Consider the following 16,309-nt stretch of genomic DNA (forward strand, 5'->3'; position numbering starts at 1 on the left):
ATAAGTCCCAATTAAACCGAAGCTAAACAGCTATTGACCTATTGTGTATGAAAGAAGGCAACAAAACAAAAACAGAAACAACTCAACAATTAGCACAAAAATAGAAAAAAACCCAACAATGAGCACAATAGAATCTAGTTAAGTAACCAAATGATAGTTAGCAACAGGGGCTTGAGTCAATGGCCGTAAGACAACAAAAACAAAACTAAAAAGAAAGATCAAGAGATTTTACCCACTAAAAATACACTTTAGACAAATTTTACCCGTCTGGCCCATTTCTCTATTATAAGTTCATTTGTATTTTTCATCCATTTGACCCGTCGAAATTCAAAAATAAAACTGTCAACTCACTCATATCTTTTCTAATCCCCGAGTCCCAAGATTCACGAAGACTAACAATGAAATACACGAGCAATAAAAAATGGCCTAGGTTAATTTTACTGCCAGAATGTACTAATAACTAGTAAACAGTACAGCGGAACAGACAAAACGAATATTGATACCCATATAGCATAATAGCATATATCAAATATCAAAAAAAAAAAAATATATATATATATATATATATATATATATATATATATATATATATATATATATATATATATATATATAAATAACAATAACAATAACAATGACAATAACAATAACAATGACAATGACAATAACAATAACAATAACAATAATAATAATAAAAAGGTTGCAAAGAACGTACAAACTGAGTACCCCTAGCTAGTCATCGACGCCATCATCATCATAATCAATATTATAATCATCTAACTGTGGGTGTAGACGAATAACTCTCTCTGGTAAATCCATTCTTTGTCCAACAAGCGAATAATACGCAAGCAATGAAAATGGCCGCAGTTGAGTGGAATCAGCCAGTTCATTATCAACATCTACTTCAGGTCTAATAAGCTCCACATGCCAATTTGGACGAAACATGTTTTTTATGTTACCATCACCTCCAAAAATATCACCTTTGCTTGCACTAAAATCCTTTTCAGTTTCAAAATTAGAGTCACCAACACGATAACTTTGAGTCCACATGTACCTTAAAGACCTTAAATTCCATGCAAGCATTGATATAGCCTCCTCGCTAAAATAACAGCCCCTCACTTCAAACTTCTGCAGTTTTGGACACCCTCTTGATAATTGCAAAAGTCCATAATTTGATACGTCTAGATAACCAAGCATAAGAGACCTTAAATTTTGACCGAATTTTCCAATAGACCACAAACCGACATATGTGAGGGGTACAGGATTGCGAATGTAAATACCTAGCTTTTCAAGCTTCGTGCACCCCTTTAACAAAGCTTGAACCCCATTATCAAGCGGTAAATCTGTCATCTTCTCATGTGTATCAACCGAAGTAACACGAAAATCATAGAGATTTTTCAAGTTAGATCCTATGCATTCTAAAGCTTCATTTGTAATATCTTTGAGATAAGCATGCAAACATTCAATTTTAACGCATCCTCTTGCGAGCGCAATTAACCCTAATTGTGTCACAACGCCGTCTTCAGAGCTCCCCCGCAAAATCTTTACCCTACGCAGCTTCTTACAAAATTTACCAAGATCTTGCAATCCCGAATCTCCAATGGTGTCCTTAGCATACAAAACTTCTAAATTCCGACACTTACAAAGAAGCAAACGATAATCATCTTCGGTTAACATAGCACATCTTAGGTCTAATTCCGTTAACTGTTGGGCAAAACCAAGTATAATACAACCAAGTACAGCTGAAGTAACAAATCTGCTCATATTAGCGAATGCCATATTCCTCACTTTTGAATGAAACGTGATAAAAGTACCTGTACTGGGATTGTAAAACGGCGCACCACCAAATTCTTTCAACTTAACTGCATAGCGAAACACACTCATAATATCACTGCAATCACAATCCTTAAGCTTCAAACTAATAAGCGTGTCACTACAATTTTTCGCAAGTGACACAATATCTTTCATATCACACTTATTAATACTCGTATCACAGTAATTCAACGATTCCAGAGACGTGCTACGCAAAGCTAATTCATGCAACCATTCACCGTTCTTGTCCACGATTTCACTCTTTTGCAAACACAATGTTCTCAAATTACAGCAATTAGTACTAACTTTCAACAATCCATCGGTTGAAAACCCCGAACATGCGTTAATATCCAGAACCCTAATATCCTTACCACGCATTCTGACTAACAGTTCTAAATCCGAATCAGTAACAATCATACGTCGAAATCGAATCGATTTCAAGCAACGAATTGAATTAGTATTAGAAATTACCTCAATCCATGGTGTGACGTAACCGCCCCAATCGTGCGGGACCCATTGGGAAGTTCCGGCACGTGGTATGGCGTTTCCTGGTTTGCCTTTTAGGGTTAGGGATTCGAGAAATGGAAAGCGTCGACTGACGCGATATGGTGACGTGGCGTAACTAACATAAGTGGATGGTGATGTGCTTGCGTGTCATGCAATCGAGATGGAACCATCTGCGGCAGACTAAGGAGACGGAGTTACGGTCATCGTTGGTGTGGATGTAGGGGATGACGTAGTCGATTACACTGTCAATTGAGACTGGTTCCATGAAGATGATTTAGGGTTTTTGTTTCTTTAATCTGATGAAACTGATTTGAGAATTTGGAATTGAGGGGTTAAGAGAGTGATTTTGGGGCTGTTGTTTGTGTAGAAGCTGAGAGAGTGTTGCAATCTTTTTTTAAATTTTGTTTATGTTTTTATTTTATTTATTAATTATTAATAATTAATAATTGTATATTGTACGAAGTATATTTTAATAATGATTAATGATTGGCAAACAATTGTGGCTAATATTCCTAGATACCCTTGTTCTAAAAACATTTGAAATGTTTTACGTAGACTTAAAACAGCTGCAACAAAGCGTTAGAATCTTCCGTCAAATGATGTGGACAAACAAGTAGTGACGGAAGTAAAGTTGGTTAAGGCAGCGTTAGAAAAATCCGTTAATCATAATTTTGACAAATAAAAGCAACTAGTTTTCGAACCCTCGCTTCGCGGCGGGGGTTCGGTTTTCCATGTATTTTATTGCGTTTAGTTTGTAAAATTATTCCGTGGCTAACGATTATGTCGTTGAAGCGCAACTCGAGTCGAACTAAAAAGTATAGCTCGTGAAAGATTTAAATGTTATGTTAAATAAACAATATATGTGCATCTCCGCGTTTCGTTATGGAGTTGTCGACTTTTAAAAATTTAACGCAAAATCAACGTGTATGAAAAGTACCCCAATATTTAGCGTTTTTATAAAAAAGTGTCCGTTTTGCGTATAGTTAGTGACATTGTGTTCCTAAATTTTTTTCGAGTTTAACGATGGTGTTGGAAAATTTTAACTCGTTGCGAGCGAGAAGATATGACCCGTTGAAGATTTGGGGAGTTTGTTTAAGTTTTTTTATGAAAATGATTATTTAACACTTTAACCCCTGTTTGGGGGGCGATTTGAATTTTCGGAAAAAGTCTGGGGTTAAATAATAATAATCCAAAAAAAAGGTGTAAAGTCGGAATTACCCCTTGTCACTATTCATTTCACCTATGTCTTTTAGATATAGGTATATAATACGTGAGGCAAAGGGACCCACTATCCATATCCTTTTCATCATTGCAAATGAGGGCTTGAACTACCTTCTTAACTCAGCTTTAAAAGAAAATATAATAAAAGATGTAAAAGTCGAAAATGACAACATTATCATATGCGGATAACACAATCATTTTTCATAGATGGAACAAACTAGAGGTGAGGAACATACTTAAAATTCTGAAATGTTTTTAGGATTTATCGGGGCTAAAAATAAATTCAAGTAAAAGTTGTGTATACGGAATTGAGACCTCAAAAGAACAACTAATTGATCTAGCGAAATGGTTTGGATGCAAAGAAGGGGCTTTTCCCTTCACTTATCTAGGCCTACCAATTGGGGCTAACATGAAACATCATCAAAACTTGGCTCCCGATCTTTCAGGAATTCAAGAAGAAACAACTTGAAGGTATGCGCCGTGATTTCTTTTTGGCTAGTCAAATGAAAATAAAAAGATGACTTGGGTAAAATGGGATCAAATTATTTTACCATACAACTCGGGAGGCTTAGCCATCGGATCTTTAAAACACAAAAATTGAGGACTTCTAGCTAAATCGTGGTGGAAATTTCTAACAAATAACAACTTACTTTTGGCTCGTATAATAAAAAGCATTTACGGTAAAATGGTGAGTTGGGATGCATATTCTCAAACAATGAACAAAACCTTTAAAAAAAATCTGGTAGAACATGGTTTGAAATTTTAAGTCTCGAACACACTCTAAATAAGTTAGAGTTTGATTTGCTTAACTCTTTTGTTAAACTAATAGGTAAAAGTCTTAAAACAAGTTTTTGGAACGAAATTGGCGTGGTAAAAAACCCTTGAAAGATACTTTCTCGAAGCTATTCAGGATGGACTCAAATAATGAAGCCTGTGTTGCGGATCGTTTTAAATGGACTGATGGAAAAGCTGCTGACTTCACTGGGAGCTGGTCAAATCAGCCAAGGCGCAGAATTGCTGCTGATCTTACTGTTCTTGAAAATAAAATAATGAATATACCCTCCTCCGGAAAGACAATGACGCTTGGATTTGGAAATTTAGCAACAACGAAATATGTTCTTCAAGCGCCCTAACTAACTTACTTGATGAAATCACTCCTTAATGTTAATTTGAAATATTGAATGATTTTAGAAACAACCTATGAACGATTTTAATATTAATTTGTTTTAACTATTACAAGCAATCATGCATAACAAACTCAACTAAAATTCACACTACAAGTAACAATCATGCATAGCAAGCAAGTAATCATGATAATCAATTAAAGGCATGTTCCATAACATGAATATGGATGAGCATATACATTACCTAAATAACTAGATCAAGTAGACATTTAACTCGCAAACTAATATCAAAATATGATATACGTTAAATCACTAATTATTTAGTTATCTTTTAAAATATAGCCCCAGAGTATCACTTAAATGATATATCGTAACAGGGAATCACAGAACTCATGGCAAGCAAGCTAATATCAAACTGCTTATCATGCACTCAACAATTATGATCTAAGACAATTATCATCATGTCAACATATATTAACTTGACTATGAATAATTTTAACATTGTCCATATATTTTAGTTAACAATTTGGAGTGTTCTATTAGATCATGAGCATAAAAACATCCAAGAATAATTTTTCAACATATTAATAAATCATAAGCATGTAAGCATATAAGCATGATGAAAAATATATGGCATGTTGGATGTAGGAAATATTAAGCACAATGCCCTTTCAAATAAAATTCAATTATCAAGTTAATGATCCTTAGGTGTGTAGGGTAACATTTTTCAAGGTGATTTCAAGCAACATAGGTTCCAAAGAGATGACTCAAGTTGTCAAGCATGAAGATCATATGAGCATACGAGTATGACAAGTAGATTTGCACATATAAGGATACAATTATGACAAGTAGATGTTGTACGCATAATCATACAAGCGATGAAAAGATATATTATGTGAGAGATAAAACACAGATTATGCAATTTACACCTAGTGTATAATGAGCGGAAGCCTAGAGTGAAACTTAGAGTGTAAAGTATACAATAAAGCATTTTATCAAGCAACAAATCAAGTTTACCTTCTAATGGGTATCCTAGAGACGTACATACCTCTTAGAGTCACACCTTCACCTTTAAGAGATAATCTATCATTAATTTTCATAGGTATGTCTAGCACTTATCATACCAAAATTTTTAAGTGTATTCTTTAGGTTGATTTAAGAGTGTTATCTTAGAGTCACTTTGATTCATGAGTTGAGTAAGACTTTGAGAACACTCATACTTATTGCGTGTAAGTTTAAGACTCAAGACAAAGAGTTTGAAAAATATTTGTGTGGGATAAGATTATCTAACTCTTTGACGTATAAAAGGTTAGTGAAACTTTTCGTTTCACTCGTTTGTTCTAGGTGTTCGTTTGACGCAAACCAAATCTTAGTTTAGAAATTAAGAGCATGAATTATTCTTAAAGTTTTCTTAACCTCAAAGATTAAGAATCATCCGTCTTAATATGTCTAAGTGTGTTTTAGACTTAACAACTCAACAAACGCTTATGCGTTTAACTAACAATTTAATCAATGACTACTTTTAATGATAATCTTACACCAACGTGATAGAGCATCATAAGTTATCAATGTAAACTTAATATTATATCCATAGGATGCAGTATAAGTCATTAAATGCAAAACCATTGTTGAACATTGGACTTTAATTGTTAGTTTTGAACGGACCGTTCTGCGGTCGATGCTGCGGTCGACCGTAAGCATCAGCCGAAGAAGACTGTTAGAGTATCCTAGGATTTTTCTTTAAGAATTTACTTTTTACATTCTTTTGAATGATTTTAATTTTCAACATAAATTACATAAACTTCTAATGACTACTACTCTAGCAATTTAGCAAGAATAATAGCATTTAAGTATAAGCCTAGAATGGGTTCTATCATCACAAATGTATCTCATTAAGCATAGATGATGTAGATCTTATACAATCACTTTAGTAATACTACAAATTTGAACTTTGGAAATCTACACAATACCTAGAAAACGGAGAACTTAGACTACACACTTAAGATCAAATTTGTCTCCTATTGATGTCTCCTAAGATTTGTTTGTTATGATTCTTTTTGTGATCTTGTCATTTATCCTCTCTTAATGCTAGCATCCCATTTTCTCGAGTATTTGCTTTGTTGAAACAATTTAATGAGAATGATCCTTTACATTTTGGCTCAAGGATGAATTCACTCAAATGACTATCACATTTTATCACGGGTGATTAGTTTTATGTTCATAAGATCTAATAAGAATATGTATTGATGCAATGCATATATTGACATGTTTTTATTTTATTTCTAAATTTACTTGCAAGCACATAAGACATTCTATCCAATTATATGCATAACATGTTTCTACTTTCAAATAAGCTGTGACTTAACTAGCATGTTAAAATATATGCACATAGAAAGCTAGAATTCAAGTAGCACCTTTATTTGCAAGAAATATTACCTCTACCGATAATAGTCCTTCAAATGTATCCATCAAATATTACATCACCGTCATCATGTTCTTTGTATTTGGTGAAGGTACTTTAATAAGTGACATATGCTTTGAGTACTTATTATCAATCACTTCATCAACATCTTGTATCATACTTCTTGTATGTTCCAACAACTTGGTAGAGACACAAAACGTGGTACCCAATGTTTGTTGGTCCAAGATTGTTAGCATCAAATATTCTCACCATAACTCATCTTTGTACCTTTCTCAAGGAATAGACTATTGTTCTTTTAGACATGTTTATATTTTAAAATTTAGCAAACCAATTTCATGTTTTAAATGAGAATAATTGATCTTGCACGCTTATAGTTGTTTGAAAATCACTAACACTTACGGGTTGAAAACTTGACCTTTTAAATGAGTGTTTTATAATGACGACAATTAGCTTCACATTAGCAAAAATATTGCCAATAAACAATGTAAAACTAATATTATAATCATTTTAAAACGATTCATCATCTAAAAGTGTCAAACCACGGTCGATCTTAAATTTGCGAAAGCACGTTTTGATCGGAGCCTATGCGGTCGATCCACGATCGACCGTAGGTTCGACCACCGACAGGTTTGGCATAATGTTGAATTTTGTAATAAGTGTTCTTTTTTTAAGTTTGTGATAAGTTTACATAAGATGCCTTTTAAAGCCAAGTCTTATTTTATCATTTGGTATTTTTTTGACCTTAAAAATTGCTTTTACTATATCACACGCTTGTCATTTTTGAAGAAAGATAATTCTTTTTCTTGTTCAAAATAGTCACATGTTTATTACTTTAGTTTTAAAATATTATTATTCCTAATACCCTTTTTGTTTAACTATTTCAGTTAAACAATTTTTAATTTCAGGGTTATAACCTTTTCTTTTCGACTATCACTTTTAGTAACAGTTTTAACACTTAAGTCATATAACAATGAGAACTTTTTATATAAAAAATCCTTATTTTAATGAAGTTCCATGGATCAAGATTTCTCCAAAATAACTAGAGTTTAGTTCCATGATCTTTAACTCGGGTTTTTGCACAAAAAAGTTTTAGACACTACAAAAACATTTTTTTGAGCAAAGATAAGAGCAACCGCTCTGATACCAATTGTAAGTAACTAGATGTGGAGAATAGTAACTTAATGATTTCTTAAAACTTTTTCGAAATCTTTAACAATTAAAACATAAGTTCTAAAAACGTTTTCAAAATCTTTAACAATTAAAACATAAGTTCTAAGTGTGGAAGCGTTCGTGTTTGTTAATATAAGTGCACAAACATGAGGATTTATAGTGGTTCGGGAGGATGTTAACTAATCCTCCTTAATCCACTCCCCGATTCACTAATCGGGAGTTAGCTTCACTAAACATTTCTCCAAACCCAGTGGAGATCCATTTACACCAAATGATCTTCAATAAGCCACACCTACACTATCCCTAGATTACACTCGTCTTTACCTTGGACAAGCATCAAATTCCCAATGGAAATATGAACAACTTCCTAACACACCTTTAAGGAAGAAGGATCACTAGATAAGATGATGTTCTTATCACAAGATCAAATCTACTAACCCAATCTCTCATAGTTCTTCAATAGATCACACTAACCTTACTTAGATCAAACTTGTCTTCACCTTTAACAAGTATTAATTCCCAATGGAATTAATAAACTTTCTAGATCCCTTTAAGGAAGTTTAATCACTAAGTAAGATGATGTTTCCTATCACAAGAACTATTTAACTTTCTTGACCCCCTAAGGAAGTATCTCACAAATTAAACTTAAAAGATACAAATGATAAGTATAAAGTTTACATTATGATTATACTAGTTAAGTAGAATCTCTCTTGCTCATGATCTCTAAGTATATGTAGATGAAGCTTAGGAGATCACTTAATGAATATTTGAAAGTGTGTTTGCAAGAGTTGGTCTTCAATGACTCCAAAGCTTGGTATTTATAGGAAACTAAAAAGCTGACAGAACCTGTGCGACTCACCTAAGGGTCGGTCGTGGTTCGACCGCGCTCCTGCGGTCCTGAAAATAAATCTGTTATAGAGCTGTTGTAATCTGCATTTTCTGGTCATTTCCTTTATTTCATGTCTGCAAAAAGATGCAAAACATGTTGACACCCTTGACTATCATATCTTACTTTAGATGCATTCAATGAAGTGGACATGAGCTTGTGAAAAAAGTCACATTGTCCTTGCATTGTGTCATTGATTACCAAAAAGGGTAAATGCATGTCATTGTTCCTTGACAAATGGCTATCTTCAAAAACTCATTGTAAGACTTACATGCATGTGTCAACATTTAATATTGGAAGTATTATAACACCCCATCAAAATTCATTAACGGAATGTTAACTCTGGTCCCAGTGCTCAGCCTGACTTCTACGTAACAGCAATGTTCTACAGCAGAAACAACTAATACCTGAGATAAAACATGCAAAATGGGTCAACATAAAGTTGAGTGAATCTCTAGGTTTAAGTAAATAGTTCATCATATGTTTCATAAAACAGTTTCCATAAATCATTTATCGAAATCAGTTCTCAAATGTTTTCGTACAGCGGTTGCCAAGTGTTAAACTGTTTGTAAGTAGCGATGTCAAGTTTCAATTGTGGGTGACATCAAAAAGTTCTTTTTGTTTCATCCGTTTGTAGACATTACCATGTCTAGTTTCAAGTTCGTAAACATCAAGTTTAAGTAACATTCATCGTAAGTTAGGCCACGAGATTTCTGAAAAGCTTCGTAAAAGTATACATTTATCATGAGCACTTGATTATAAGACTTTAACCCGCGGATAGCTAAAGCGCTATACGTCTTCCCTTTACCCTTTCTAAGCATACATTGATCAGGTGTACAAGTAACATGTGATGCCCCGTACAAAATTAACGTGTACGGATCATCAACAACATGTCCATTACAAGGTTACAACACTATATGCTGTTTTAAAACAAGTTTGCATTCATGGAAAGATAATGTTTTATAAAAGATAGTGTGCTTCTACGAATAGAAAGCATTAATATAAGTACGTGACACGAAGGTCATTACAAAGCCACTGTTCAAATATAGCATAAGTTATGAATGCAAAGTAAAAGTTTCGTAATTGAGACATCTCTAAGCAATGCAGCGGAAGTCTAACACCGAGAGTCTAATGCAGCAGCAGCAACATACGTCTAAGCACCTGAGAAATAACATGCTTAAAAAGTCAACACGAATGTTGGTGAGCTATAGTTTGATTGTAACAATAATGTAATTTAGGCCACGAGATTTTGTATTCAAAATAGTATGAAAAGTATATGCTTAACCGTGGGCACTTGGTAACTAACTTAACGTATATATCACCCCTAAAAGTACACTTTGCGATTGCGTAAGTTTACGAAGTATTAAACACCCGTTAAATGCTAGCGCGACTAGCCCGAGTGGGGATGTCAAACCCTATGGATCCATATCTAAGATTCGCGTTCACCGGTTCAAAAACCAATGGCTAAACGTTACCGAGCTAAAGGGAAAGTTTATGCTGTTATATAACCCACACATATAAAAAGTTTAAGTTCTCGTGCCTAGTAAGTAAAACATAAAAAGCGCATGTATTCTCAGTCCCAAAATAGTTGTAGTAAAAAGGGAGCTATAACTCACAGTGAAAGTGCGGTAAAAGTCGATACGAGATAAGTAAGCAAGTAAGTCGGTCCGAAAGCTCCTCAACCTAAGTCAGTAAATCGTTTCAAAAGGGTTTAAAAGTACGTAATTTAAGTCTTAAGTGTCATCATCATCAACATCATACGTAAGGAGTAAAGTAAGTTTTCAATGAAGAATAGAGATTGAAACAAAGGCTGATTTCGTTCAGCTGCTACGACCTCTATACAAACTGAAATGACGTGAGACTAGTGGAAAAGGCTCCGTATGTGAGTCCTCTAACCGCTGACCAATTTTTAGAACCTAACTCGTATTCGTTTGACTGTGGCGACGGTTTAAGTGCGAGTAGATCAGAATTTTCAGCACAATGTTACAAGGGCGTAGTGACTTTCGGAAGGCTATAAATCCTAAACCGTAAATCGGATTAAGACGAGTCTTAAACGAAAAGTCATATACTCGAACCTAACTATCTGGAAATTAACTTTTCCAGAACCTCAGGAGCCTGATCAGACCCTGAAAACAGAAAGAAAGTGCTCCTGTGGGTTTCTTGGTGCTTGATGCTCATCACGGTTCTCATCCTTGATGCGTATAAGCCCCAAGTGTACAACTCTTGATGTTTTAGCATCACTTTAACCAAGGTTTAACCATCAACACACAAATTTAAGACTAGGAAACAAAATACAACTCATGTAAGAGTTTGAGCAAGATGATGAACCAAAGTTACATCAATTTTCTAGTTTCAACACAATCACAAGTTCTATTAAGCTATAAACTTTGAATCAAACTAAATAAGCAAGACCTTAAGCTATAGAACTTAGATCTTAGCTAAATATTAAAGACCTTAGACTACAAAGTCTAGATCTCATGTTCTTGGTGAAACCCTAAGTCATAACACTTAGACTTTCAACTTTTACACAACCATAAGTTATGAAACTTAGATCTTGTAAAGTAAGATGAACATAATCAAATGAACTTTTGTTTAAACAAAGTAGAAGACCATAAGTTACACAACTTAGATCAAACACAAAGATGAAACCCTAAGCTAGAGAGCTTCGATTCCTAACAACACTTATGAGATCTCAAGCTAGTAAGCTTGTATCTTTTGTTTCATGAAAACAAAAGTCACAAATATAAGCTACAACAAACTAAAGAAGATCATAAGCTACAACTTTGATCTTAACAACTTTTTGTAGCAACATCAAGCTAGTAAGCTTGCATTTCAAACTTTCTTGAAGATCCATAAAGTAAATAGTTGGATCTACAAGTTTCATGAAGATCATAAACATGAGTTTTGATCTTTTAACATAATTAAAGAGATATTAAGTTATGGAACTTAGATCTAACATAAGTAAGAAGATTTAAAGCTAAAAAGCTTTAATCCTCCATGTTCTTGCACTTTATAAAGCAAAGTTTGAATCTACAAGAGTTATGAAGATTCAAGTCACAAAACATGAATCTTTGATGATAATGATGATGAATCACGAAAATGAAGAAGAAAATGAAGGAAATAAAATCAAGAATACTTACAAGTTCTTCAAGTTTTAGAGAGAAGTTAGAGTGAGAAGAAACTAGAGAGAAAAGTGTGTGTGTGTTTGAGAAAATGAAATGAAATTTGAAAAATGGAATGGTGGTGCTGGTGGTATAAGGCTGACGGCCAAAGGGAGCAGGGGGGGACCATTTTGGCCTCATGTGGTGGTGGCATGGTTTGGTCCATGGTGGTGGTACAAAGTTATGTTGGAATGTTGGGTGGCATGCAATAAAGGATAAGTATTAGTACATAAGAATGCATGCTACTTGTCTCATTATTTCATGGGCTAATTATTAATTACATGGGCTAATTAATCCATTAAGTGGTCCACTAAGTTGAGTAGGTTGGGCCATGGAAGTCCATTAAAGTATTAAGTCCATTAAGGTAACTAGTGAGCCTTAGTAAACACTAAGCGTAATTAAGGAACCATAAAGCCAAGTAATTGTCATTAATAAATAACAATTAAGTTTACGTAGTCATAATATTCCAATTATGACAAAAGTTTAACGTGCACCAAGTACGTAGCTCGTTTTAAACAATAAGTGACACTAATGTTCGTAATTGCAATCAAGGATCATGTTAAGTAACTAAGTACTTAAAAACATGTTGTAAGGCATTAACGAAGGTAATTAACATAATTAATGATGCCAGAATAAAATCCAATTCAGTACGCACAAATACGCAATTTCGTGAAAGTAATAAATATAAATAAAAGTTGAAAAAGTCGGGTCGTTACATAACAACAAAAAGCACCTCGTAGGTTGATGCGAGGTTCGTCAAACCTGTGACAACCCGGAAATTTCCAACCAAATTTAAACTTTATCTTTATATTATTCCAACACGATAAGCAAAGTTTGTTAAGTTAAATCTCAAGAATTTTAAATTGTGTTCATGCATTCATTATAACCTCGACCAAATTCTAACGATTCACGAATCGTTATATATAAATAAATATGTATATATATGTATATATATTATAACTTGAGAATATTAATAAAGTATTAAACGTATAATACTTTACATGAATGTATTTGGTTCAATATGTTTATCGATGGAATTAGAAGATAATATCAAATGATTAATTTATCAGATACATTGTGATATGATTACGGGTCTATGTTATGAGGTCCACTGTGATTTAAGAAATCTATTCTTTTTTACAACATTCGGAAAATGGTAAAGTGATTTATAAGTAAGAACGTGAAGTGTAACTAACTTAGATGTTGGATATCGACAAGTAAGTAACTCGACATTTTTCATTAAGATGATTTCATACGTTTATTTAACCTTTGAACTTTATCCCATGCTTCACCAACAGACTGTAATTTAAAAACTTGAAACCTATTATGAATATATATGATTCTACTTTTCTAAAACGTTTTATGATATAACGATTTCCATTATTTTAACCTTTAAACAAAATGATTCTTAAAAATATATTTGGTTTTGGAAAACAAAATTATTATATTTATTTGATTTAGTTTCAAACGTACAAAAACGTTTTCAGTTTAAAAAGAACTTTATTATTAAAACGTATATAACTTTTATAAATATCTAGAACCACTTTTGACAAACTCATTACTTAACCAGTATGATAAAGATAACGATATTTATATTTTATTTTATTAAATATATATAACGATTTAAATTAATATTATATATATTTATACGCGTATTATACGTACATAGTTTTATACTTTTACTATACTTAAACTTTACCTTTACTTTATTTTTTACTTTACTTTGACTTTAATAATTCACTTTAATAATTCATACTTTAATAATTCACTTTAATAATTCATACTTTAATAATTCACTTTAATAATTCATACTTTAATAATTCACTTTAATAATTCATACTTTAATAATTCACTTTAATAATTCAAAAATCTATTATAAATAGAATTCAATAGGTTTCATTATTTCATAGAAAATTGAAAATATTTTTCTCTAAACTCTCTCAATCGATTTACATATATATATTTACTCCGTATTATTTCAAGATATTATTAGTATACATAAAATATTACGTCGGAGTGCGGTCCGGGTGATTTCGAAATTGTTTTTCGAGTGGTATTGGATTAAGGAAATTATGGGTTATAGCTATGGAGGTGATTGGGTATGGTTCATGGGTATGCTCATGAGGTCAATATAGTGTTTATCATCTCCGTTGCGTCTACGTACCTTTCCTGCAATATTGAATCTCAATATTGATACGTGAGTACTCATAATTTAACTTTTACATACTAATAGTGTATCCCTGACTAGTGCTCGAGTATATAGGATTATGCATGTTTGTACTTTTGATATTGCCTTTAGTTAGATTATGTTGAATCCTGAATTAGTTATATATGCGACTGAGATAAGGTATAAGATATGCATGTCGTTGGAAAGCTAGCGAAAAATTTAGAACTTTTTATTTAGATATCGAATGATTTCGATGAACAGATTTGAAGTTATAGTCCATCGAATTTTTGTGTTATTATTAAAAATGATTATTATTATCGTCGTTATTATCGTCGTTCTAGTTTTATCTTATTATTATTATTATTATTATTATTATCTTTATCAATAAAAGGATTTATCATTAAAAATTGTTTTTTTTATTATTATTACTATCGTTATTATCATTAAAGTTATAATTATTATTATTATTATTATTATTATTATCTAATTATTATTATTATTATTATTATTATTATTATTATTATTATTATTATTATTATTATTATTATTATTATTATTATTATTATTATTATCATTATTATTATTATCATTATTAATATATATATCATTATTTAAAAATGGTTATTGTTATTATTATTATTATTATTATATTATCATTATCGTTAATAATGTCATAGTAATTATCATTATTAGTATTATTGTAATTAAAACTAATATTAGTAACACCTAATTATTTTGATTACTATTATTATCATTATTATGAGCACGATATAAAAGACGATTAAAAGCTATTAAACGAAACGATTAGGAAATAATGAGTAAGAGTATCATGATGAAATTAAAATATTATAAGATATTGATTTAGATAAAATTATCGTTCTTATTATTTTTATCATTACTATTATTATTAAAAGTATCGTTAGTATCAAAACTATCATTTTAACAAAAATTATCATTTTAACAAAAATTATCATTTTAACAAAAAATATCATTTTAATAGAAATGTCATTGTTACTATAAAATATCATTTTTATTATCATTTTAAATAGAATTATTATTTTAAAGATAATATTAAAAATTATCGTAAATATTAAAGTTATCATAATTAGAATTATCGTTTTATCATAATATCACCTTAGTAATTATAAATATTGATATTTTTATAATAATAATTATTATTACAAAATAATACAACTTTTACTTACTAACATTATAGATATTATTTTATCAAATAAATATGTAATACAAACATATTTTACTACGTGTAATAAATTACTTTAATAATACCTATCATATTATCTTTATGATATTAAATGAACCCTATAAATTTTATTACTTAATATATATAAAAGTATATTTTATTATATAAATTTTAATATAAAATTTTATTTATTAATAAATGAATTATATTATTTACTCTAATAAATCTTTTAAAAATATTTAAAAATATAAAACGACGATATTTAAAATATATTATAATCATGTATAAATTTTGGAAATCATTTTGAGTCAAATTGACTTTTGTTGACTTTTGCATATTAGTCTCGAGCATTAGGATTGTGGTACACTATGACCTGACCTAATTGTTAGACAAATATTGACCAACATATAATTATATATAATTAATTTAGGTTCGTGAATCCGAGGCCAACCTTGCACTAGTTCAATGACGTTATATGTATTTTCACTACGAAATACAGTATGGTGAGTTTCATTTACCTTTTTACCCTTTATATTTTTGGGCTGAGAATACATGCGCAACTTTTATAAATGTTTTACGAAATAGACACAAGTACGTGAAACTACATTCTATGGTTGAATTATTGAAATCGAATATGC

General features: G+C 31.4%; 1 protein-coding gene across 1 annotated transcript; it reads right to left on the reverse strand.

Moving 5' to 3' along the window:
* Positions 1-732: 732 nt before the first annotated feature.
* On the reverse strand, positions 733-2,229 carry LOC139896422 (coronatine-insensitive protein 1-like). The gene has a single exon (XM_071879069.1). It carries the CDS (start codon positions 2,227-2,229, stop codon positions 733-735), a length of 1,497 nt encoding a protein of 498 aa, XP_071735170.1.
* Positions 2,230-16,309: the final 14,080 nt, after the last annotated feature.

The sequence above is a fragment of the Rutidosis leptorrhynchoides genome, chromosome 1 (genome assembly GCF_046630445.1).
Source record: "Rutidosis leptorrhynchoides isolate AG116_Rl617_1_P2 chromosome 1, CSIRO_AGI_Rlap_v1, whole genome shotgun sequence".
NCBI lineage: Eukaryota > Viridiplantae > Streptophyta > Magnoliopsida > Asterales > Asteraceae > Rutidosis > Rutidosis leptorrhynchoides.